Consider the following 9,993-nt stretch of genomic DNA (forward strand, 5'->3'; position numbering starts at 1 on the left):
TGATTTGTCACACTAACAGTAAAATGAAAGGTTATTTGTTGGTTTTAAATGTTAGTAATTGCTACGAAGTAGCATAATTTATATGGAGCACATCTAGTTTTTATTGATGCCTGACTTTAGCAATCACTTCATATTTTGATCTATCTTTTTTATAAGTTTGACTTCATGTGACTTATTTTAGAAACTTGAGCTCACAACCTTTCTCTTATTTGGTCTCTCTATGGTGGAATTATGTTATTTTATAATCTCTGTTCGTTCAATCAGTCGTTGTGAACTCTTTTCTAATCGCTCACTTCATTGGCCGTGTTGTACCAAGACATATTGCATGGAGTAAACAATAATATCAGTTAGACAAATCAAAAAATATTATACAGAGAGCGGAGACAATAAATAAAAAATCTTAATTTTTTTATTGATTGTTTACGTGGGTATTGTTGTAAGTCGTCGGAACGCACGGGCAACCGACTAGTATCTCTTAAATCCGGTTCTGACATAATACCATCCTCTTCGTAAGTGCTTATATCACACTTTGACCTGTCTACAAAAATTTAGGGAAAAAACATTTGCCGGAATTCAAAGGTGGAAACCAAAGATGGAAATATAGACACGACTACGATCTGTCCACACGAGAAAAAGAAAACCTAACGCCCTCCCGGCCTTCCCCCCCCCCCCCCCCCCCCCCCCCCCCCCCCCCCCTCTATTCCAGGAGCCTCCTCCCCCTCCTCTTCTAGAGGGAGGGACCACAGCCGCGGCCGCACCGGCGCACACCAGCTACACCGCCCGAATTCCCGATCGATACCGGAGGTGGACGTGGCCTAGGGTTTCCGAGCCAGGCCGGCGCTATGGTGGGCTGCTCTAGGGGCTCCCTCCCCACCTGGATGACCGCCGCCGCCGCGCGGGTCGACCTCTCGGGCGGCGTAACGCCTTCGCACCAGGGCCCATCCTCTTCGTCCCCCTCCTCGGGTCCCTCTCCGGCCGCGGGGGCGGACCAGGAGCTCGGGATGTACGAGCGCGCGTTCTCCGCTGCCGGCGCCGCCTTCGTCTCAGCTATCATCGTCAACCCTCTAGATGTCGCCAAGGTCGGTTCTTCGGGGCACTCCCTCGCTCACGCAGACCTCTCTTCCCCGAGTGTTGTGTGCCTCCGCTTTGGCGTCTAATGCATTTCCTGTGTCTTGATGCAGACTAGATTGCAGGCGCAGGCGGCAGGGGTGCTGTACAACCAGCCTGCCCAGATGGCGGCGCTCGGCCCTGATGCGGTGAGGAATCCGATTCATTGTGTTCAGGGCTGCTTGCGGTTTGAATTTGACAGTATTTGTGTTTGTGCCAGTGATCAGCCGGCTACACTACCACCTGAACCGGTTGCATTGCATAGACTCTTCCGAGTTTAACAAGTAGGTGTTGGTAGTTCGTCAGGGGCGTTTAGCTATTGCCAATGGGGGATTTGGCTGCATTTTGTTACCTTTTGGTATATGTACTGATTATATTATTTATTGGTCTATAAGACCACTGGGGTACTAAACTATATTGCTGATTGTTAAGATGAGATCTGTGATGATTTTTGCCAAGTGAGCACCTGATTTTTTTTGATGCAATCAATTTTAGGTATGTGTAGACAACCTATTTCTTAGTTGATATAGATGGTGTTGATTTGTTAGTTAAAACTATTGTCTTTGATTGTCACACTTTTATTGGAAATCTGCAATTCCTTTTATGTTGTAACAAAATTTAATATCTAAAAATGCTGTTGGTGTCTTGGTGGTACCGTGTCAGTTGTCAACAGTCCAATTCCATTCTCATGGCTTTGATTCTCAAACTAGTGTATTAGAGTTAAGGTTTGCTGCTGATGTTTTTCAGCATTTCCAGATCCTGTCTGAATTCCGATGCTCTCCTTCGTGCACACGTGGTCTTGTATTAGGAAGTGAGCCAGTTTGTCCTCCTGACTGCTTCCAGTACAAGGGGACACTTGATGTATTCTTGAAAGTGGTTAGACAGGTAACTAAGTGTTCATTTTTTATAGTTTCTTTTAAGCAAGTGGCAATGTATGATGGACAGATAAACTCACTACAGTGTTTATGGTTGTTTTAGGAGGGGTTCGTTAGACTATGGAGAGGAACAAATGCAGGCTTAGCATTAGCTGTACCCACTGTAAGTTCTTTGCTACATCCTTTTTTGTGGTCATTGCCTTTTTTGATGTTCTATGCTGCTCTGTAGCCTGCTGAACATCTATTTAATAGTTTTAATCTGCCCTATTTGAAATATTCATATAATTTTTACTTAGCTTTGAGGACAAATTCAGTTTATCTTGTCCTTTGTATGATGAGATATGTATATATCCTTTTCATTGTTATTAAAACGTTGTTTAAGCGTCGTTTAAGCGAGAAAACGTGTTTAGGAGCTGGAACGTCCGAGCGTTTTAGAAAAGTGGCGTAGAACGTCTGTTTTGGACGTTTAATTGTCGCTTAAGCATCCTAAGCGCGTTTTAGGGCGTTTTACGCGTTTTGAGGACGTTCTACCCATCTGTGGGCCTTTCCTAGGCCTTTAGATGATGATGTATTGGAAGATGAAGCAGGACCAGATGACGATGTCCAAGTTATAGGGTCAATGTCAGCATCATCCAAGGCTTCCTCATGTACTGTGCTAAGTTCTGGAACAGCTGCCAAAAGAAACAAAGCAATTTTCCAATTGAAGCCCCACCCAATTGCAGCTCCAAAGAAGTCCATTGCATCTATGATTCGACGAACACCTCAAGAAATTGTAGCAGAGGGACATGCAAAGGGACCTGCTCAAACTACCATAAGTGCTGGTGGGTGTGTGAGAGGGAATGAAGACCTTGAGAAAGAGGAGACTAATTGAGCAAATGAAGATGATGAGGACGAGGAATATATTCTTGATGATCTTGACGTGGAAGATGAAATTGAAGGAAGCAATAGTGGAAAAGATGGTGATGATCAAGGCGTGGATGCTCTCTTAATATTGATGAGTTCGATGATGGTTACTGATCATGCATAAAAGTTGTAACTTATGTTGTTGAACTTGATCTGTTTCTTTTTATGCTATTTGGTTTGTGAACTCAAGTACTCAACTTATGTATGAACTTATTCTATATTTGAACTTCTATGTCAAGTCTGAAAAGACGTTTCAACGTTCGTTTAAACGTTTAAATGTTAAAAAGTTGTTCATAACGTTTTAACGTTTTACCGCTTTAATAACCATGATCCTTTTTTATAGAAGCCTTATGGGCTTACCTCTTGACTAATTTGCACTTGTCTAACTAATGCACATAGTATTATAATTCATGTTGATTTTTTTTGTCGTGTCACCCATCAATCTTGTACAACTTGCTATCTCCATCTCTCTATTTTCCCTCTACAACGTAATATTCTGAATCATATTACACCTGTTCAAATCAATTGCCCCGCTATCTCCATCTAACTGATGCACATAGTATTTTCCCTCTACTTTTTATGTTCAAATCAATTGCACCTGTTACTAATTGTTTGATCACAAACAGGTTGGGATATACTTGCCTTGTTATGATATATTCCGCAACTGGATTGAGGATTTCACAAGAAGTAATGCTCCTGGCTTGACACCATATGCCCCGCTAGTAGCAGGATCTGTTGCACGCTCGTTAGCATGTATTGCTTGTTCTCCAATTGAGCTCGCAAGGACGCGTATGCAGGTACACCTCCATGTGAAGTTTTTTATATATGGGTTCATGCCATATGTATAGTTTATAGTTTAGTTATGTCTTACCATGCATTCTCAGATCATCGTTTCTGTGCACAAGTTAGTCTTATGCAACTATTTTCCCTCCATTAAAAACCAAAATATCAAGTAGTCACTAGTCTATGGTAACAGGCATATAAAGAGTTTCGTCCTGGCGTAAAGCCTCCTGGAATGTGGAAAACCTTGGTTGGTGTTCTCCCACCACTTCCAAGTTCGAGTCAGAATGGTATGTTGATTTAACTGTTTCTGTAATTAGTTGATTCTGCATATTAATTTTAATTGGAGACATGTTGGCACCATCTTTACCATTTTGGCACTCAACAACTTCTCGTATTTTTGTCTTCATTCTAACAGCTTATTGCTTTGATTGGCAAAACAGTACAAAATTACCGTGTTCTGTGGACTGGGGTGGGTGCACAACTTGCTCGAGATGTTCCTTTCTCTGCTATATGCTGGTCAACTCTTGAGCCTGTAATTTTCTGCCCTCTTGGTCATGGAAACTCCTATTTGTTAAATTCATGCCTCACTTTCATGACATGAATCTCACTTTACTAACACCATGTTCAGATGCGAAGAAAACTACTTGGTTTTGTTGGAGAAGAAGGCAATGCAGGTAGTGTATTGGGAGTGAATTTTGCTGCTGGTTTTGTAGCAGGCAGTCTTGCTGCTGGTGCTACATGCCCTCTGGATGTTGCAAAAACAAGGAGACAAATAGAGGTTCGTTATTATTATTTGGTACTCTTTATTATTACACTTAATGTTCCATGATTTTTCACCAGCTACCTGTTTTTAATGCGGGCATATTTGTGTGACTTCATTGCTGCATATCGCCATTTCTTGTTCCTGTTTCTATTTTTGTACTTATTCCTTTCTAAATTTCAGAAGGATACTGAGAAGGCAATGAGGATGACTACAAGGCAAACATTAGCTGAGATATGGAGGTAAGGAAATACCTCATCCCCAAAATATTTAAAGTAGCATGTTTGATGGGCTGTATAATTGCTATTGTGGTTGTGTTGGTTTTCAGGTTTGAACCCTACATATGGCTCAGTCAATTGAGCAATATGCTTTTACCATGTTGTCCTGCTGTACCCCAATAGAGTTGCTGCCAACCATTGCCTCTATTCAGTAGCAAGTTGTGTTCACATAATTGATTTCTTCTTATAGCCCAGTTTGCAAACCCTTGGTATATGCCATCCTAAATTTGTTCTCTATACAGCCCAGTTTGCGAACCCCAGGTATATGACATAGGTCGGCCTGAGACTAGACAACAACGACAGCGAAGTAAAAAAAATAGCAAATTCGTAATATTCTATAGCTAATAGAAAATGTGATACAAAATATTTGATTTTGGTTTCACTGTCACATGAGCATTTGGTGGCTTGTCAGAGAATTTGATATGCCTTGGGTGGTCATTTCATAATAATAATCTAGAAACCATCATTTCATTCTGTGGCTGGGTCCATGAATTGGGTGTGGGAGGTTCACAGTATGCTTCACTATTATAATTAACCTTCTCACAAAAAAGCACCACTAGGGGCTTGTTCGGTTAGGAAGGGATTGGGGGGAATTACCCTTCCTATCCAAAATTGAATAGGAAGGGATTTAATCCCTCTCAATCCTCTTCAATCCTCTTGTAACCGAACAAGGCCTAGGTGGGTTCGGAAACATGCTGATCAAATTTTAAAGGTTTGGAGCTAGGTCGTAAGCTGAAATCCAGCAGGTGAACCCTGCTTGTCATAAGAAGTTCCAGAGACAATTCTTGACATCATTTAGCTTAGTGGATTTCCTGATTAACAATTGATGGTGATACAAATGTTTTCCCGATTAACATAGGACTACATCAAGGTTCAGCTCTGAGTCTTTACCTATTTGCCTTAGTGATAGATGAGGTCATGAGGGATATAAAAGGAGATATCCTTTGGTGTATGCTTTTCACTGACGATGTAGTTCTAGTAGATGAAAGCCGGGAAGGAGTAAATAGAAAGCTAGAGTTATAGCGTCAGACCCTAGAGTCAAAAGGATTTAGAATTAGCAGGACCAAAACCGAGTATATGAGATGTGACTTTGGTACTACAATTAGTGAGGATGAAGATGTAAGTTTGGGAGACCAGGTAGTACCAAAGGACACCTTCCGTTATTTGGGATCGATGCTACAAAGAGATGGTGATATTGATGAAGATGTTAGCCATAGAATCAAAATGGGGTGGATGAAATGACGTCAATCATCGAGAGTCCTATGCAACAAGAGAGTGCCACAGAAGTTGAAAGGCAAGTTCTACATGACAACAATTAGGCGTGCTATGTTATATGGGGCTGAGTGTTGGGCTACTAAGAGTCGACATATCCAACAACTAAGTGTCACAGAGTTGCGTATGTTGCGTTGTATATGTGGGCACACAAGATTGGATCGAGTGAGAAATGATGACATACGCGATCGACTAGGAGTAGCGCCAATTGAAGAAAAACTTATTCAACACCGGTTGAGATGGTTTGGGCATGTCCACCGGAGACCCCAGAGGCAGTGGTGCATAGAGGCATCATAAGACGGGACAATAATGTGAAGAGAGGTAGAGGTTGACCAAACTTACATGGGAGGAGGCAATCAAAAGGGACTTGAAGAAATGAAATATACCAATGGAGTTGTGTTTGGATAGAAGTGCTTGGAAAGAAGCTATCCACGTAACCGAACCGTGATTAGGCCTTTTTCCTTTTAGTGCTCTCAAAAGCTTTTCCCCTCCCCTTTCTCTCTCTTTCTCTATTTGGTGACATCTTGTTGGGTTTCAACTCTAGCCTACCCCGACTTGCTTGGGACTAAAAGGCTATGTTGATGTTGATTTAGCTTAGTGGATTTAGTTTTTCGTGGTTTGAACAATTTGTTTGTCAATTTTATGTGAGAGTAGTGATCTACCCAAGGCTCCAAAAGGCACTAGGCCACTGGTTGGCACCTAGGATGCCCAAGCGGAGATTAAATGCGACCAAACATTTGTGTTTTTTTCTTCGTTTTGTTGCCAGAATGTGTTTAAGTGCATCACTGCATCACAGATTCAGTCTATACTTGGTACAACAATAGGCCGAGTACGTCAGCAATAGTATTTCCCTTGTCCAAGAAGATATTAAGTGGCACAGGTCTGCACAGCTAGTCGCACTTCACAAACCGCAAGGTCTCTGGACACACAGCCAGCCGCACTTCACAAACAGCAAGGCCTGTGATCACCAGGGAAGGTGCGTGTGGGGTTACTTGTGGAGTTGGTGCTCGAGATTATTCTTTCTGCTGGCACCGACTCAAGTTGTGGAGGTGGCGGCTGCGCCAAGGTGCAAGATCTTGTTTCTTCCTGCGCTGCTGCCCACCGCGCTAGTGCATGCTCCTGCGGCTTGCCTCTACACATGCTAGTTTGCCTTCCTCCTGATTTACTTTGATTCCATGCCACTTACCCAATGGACAGCGTTTAATTGGATGCTTATGGCCTAAGCGAGGCACAAGGGCTCCGTTCCTTGCTCAAGCACGCCTAGGCGAGCGTTTAGTTATGTTTCTTTTGAACACTGGATCTACCACATTGGTTCCAAACTGAGCACGAACACAAATCAAAGCTGCAACTTCACAGGTTGGAAAATTGTAGGCGGATTGAATAGGTGCCATAAATGAGACTTATGGTCTTTTAGCCGCAGTTGCTGAACCACTTGCAGCCCACCCAAGCCTTTCGTGCATTTGCTTGTTTGATTCATGACCTATTCATTCCATCGGTACAAAACCATATATTGTATACACGCTTCACTCATTTTCATCTTGTGTATATAAATTGTGTTTGGTGAAATTTGATGGTGCTGCAGTAAATAATCTGCCATCTTTAACGTAGTTCATTATAGAGCTATACATCATTTATTTTAGCCACTTGCCTGTTTAGTTTTGATATTCCTGAGACTGTAGCAGGTTGCAGATCTTTGATCTAGTTAGTTTTGCATGACTACATTTGTGTCCATTAGATTAGAATTGTTCAAAGTTTAACTGCAAAATGGGCCCTGCCTCCATATTCCTCCCTTAGTTCTACTTTAGTAATTGGTTTGGTAAGGGGCATCTATAATGTACCCATAATTGTGATTTGTTGCTTGCTTATATTGTTCTCTGGCAGGTCTGGAGGCATGAAAGGTCTGTTCGCCGGCGTTGGCCCACGTGTTGCACGCGCTGGTCCATCAGTTGGTATTGTCATTTCCTTCTACGAGGTTGTCAAGTACGCTCTTCATCAAAGGCACACCTCATGACCTAGTTTTGTTGATAAGATGGAAGCCCTCCCACTTGGTGAAAGGCATGGTAGGCTAGTTACTCTGACAGGGCTAGGTGTAAGTTGGAAGATCAGAGTGCCCAACAGTCAAGACACGACAGGCTTTTTTATGGACAGTGTCCATTTCAGTCAAGGATAGCAATACCAGTTTTGCCATGGAGCAGGCTTCAGTTTCGCCCGTGTCAGGTTTTGGACCATCGTCTAAGCTTATGTCTTGGCCGGATCTGAAGCTGCTCCGGTAAACTTACTTGGTGTAGTCCCTGTAATTGAAGGAAAGGAGAGTGTAGTAGCGTAGATACTGATCAATAATTTTGCACACCCTTGAAACTACAGAAGAAATTTTGCACATCCTAGTCTTGTGTCGATGCCTTAAAAAAACCGTTTTGGTCTTCTTGTTGACTTGTTACTGTAAAAACCAACGGGGATATGTTTACTTGGCGGAATCATTAAATTCAAAGGGGATGGATTCGTTAGATATATGGCTTGGACCGAGCTATGGCAAACGTTGGATGGTGGCGTCGGTTTCCCTCTGTCCATGTCTGAATCTCAATGAATGAGACTTCTAATGGCAGATGCCAGGAAGTGATGATATGCACGGGAAGCAAGTCACCAGCGAGGTGCTGAATCGGAGAACCTGCCCTGGAGACCTGAAACGGAGTATATAACGGTAGGCGCCATTGCGGGATGATGAAATTCACATGGCGGAAACTAGATTGCGTTTGGAAGATGGACCTTTTTCTCTGGATCATATCATGTCACGTAACAGCTAGCCCCGACCTTAGAGTCAACTTGAAATAGACGCGGAATGAAATGGGACTAGATTGCGGCTGTCTGTGAATGGAGACGTATGCATGGGGGTTCACCTTTTCTTCAAAATTCAAACGAAAGGATGATATTCCATTTAAAAAACTCAATGAAAGGGTTGTTTCCTTGATGTGGCCCAGGTTGCAGCTATAATTCCTGGGTGGTGTTGGGACGCTCCTGGCGGGAGCAGTTCCTGTGTGTGAACCCCCTAGTCTTTTTTCTCTCCTAGGTTGCCACCCTTTGGCGAGACACGCCGTTTGTTCATATCCTAACTCCCTTCTTCTTAATTGATAGGCAGAGCTCCTATCACTTTCGTTCAAAAAAATGAAGATTCCCGAACTAAGCTATCCTACACTACGAAGGATACAATACAAATTATTCTACTCTTCGCTTGAAGCTTGAGACGTGAATGGAGAGGGAAGTGTGTGAGCCTCTATTTATACATGGATACAGGTAGATCCATATGCTTGTCACGTGAACCCTTAGATCAACCATCATGTATGTTTTCCCAAAGAAAAACAAGAATATTCAAACACGAACACAAGACTGAAGTTGTTCTTGGCTAGTGGGTGCACCATGGTGGTCGATAGACCCGCTCTATGATGTGGACAGACCACCCTCTCTGGTGTGGTGGGTCCCTTATTGATATAGAGTGGGTATGTGTTGTCTAAATTGTGTTGGCGTGTCGATTTGCTTTATTATGGGTTCATCATTCTACAAGACTTCATCTTTCACCGCTGAGAAGAAAACATACTTTGCATCTAAGGGTGTGGAATCACTCTTGAGTGACTCATATGGATCATGGGGCTTTGGGAGGCTAGTGGGCCCATAGGGGTGGTGTGCCGACCACCCTATGGTGGCCCCACCAACACCTCTCTCTATTTTGCTATTGTTGGGGATTTGTTCTCAAATGCTATGAATTAAAAACAAGGCAACACAAAGAGGAGTTAATTGTTAATGTCCTTCATCATTCGAAGCATTATTTCCCTTAGAATATAACGATCTTCGGACGAAGGTTATGAAGGACATACCTTGATCATTGCAGTATATGTTAATGAAAGACGAAGCATATGAAACATGAGAAATATCATGGATAATCATATGACATTATTAATATCTCTTTATTATATCATCATGGATGAACAAGAACAATATTGAATTACATTTATACCTTCGGCTT

General features: G+C 42.5%; 1 protein-coding gene across 2 annotated transcripts; it reads left to right on the forward strand.

The window, feature by feature from the left end:
• Window positions 1-633: 633 nt before the first annotated feature.
• LOC100284060 (mitochondrial carrier protein CGI-69) lies at window positions 634-8,482 on the forward strand. 2 transcript variants are annotated; one of them, XM_008679099.3, is made up of 10 exons: window positions 634-1,079; window positions 1,182-1,256; window positions 1,855-1,992; window positions 2,086-2,145; window positions 3,512-3,682; window positions 3,862-3,955; window positions 4,109-4,200; window positions 4,297-4,446; window positions 4,612-4,670; window positions 7,860-8,482. In XM_008679099.3, exons 1-10 carry the CDS (start codon window positions 843-845, stop codon window positions 7,987-7,989), a joined length of 1,206 nt encoding a protein of 401 aa, XP_008677321.1. In that variant the 5' UTR covers window positions 634-842; the 3' UTR covers window positions 7,990-8,482. The 2 variants fall into 2 exon arrangements, with proteins under 2 accessions (XP_008677321.1, NP_001357505.1); NM_001370576.1 differs by having other exon boundaries at window positions 768-1,079; window positions 1,864-1,992; window positions 7,860-8,388.
• The last annotated feature ends 1,511 nt before the right edge of the window (window positions 8,483-9,993 follow it).

This window comes from Zea mays, chromosome 4 (assembly GCF_902167145.1).
Source record: "Zea mays cultivar B73 chromosome 4, Zm-B73-REFERENCE-NAM-5.0, whole genome shotgun sequence".
Classification (NCBI taxonomy): Eukaryota; Viridiplantae; Streptophyta; class Magnoliopsida; order Poales; family Poaceae; genus Zea; species Zea mays.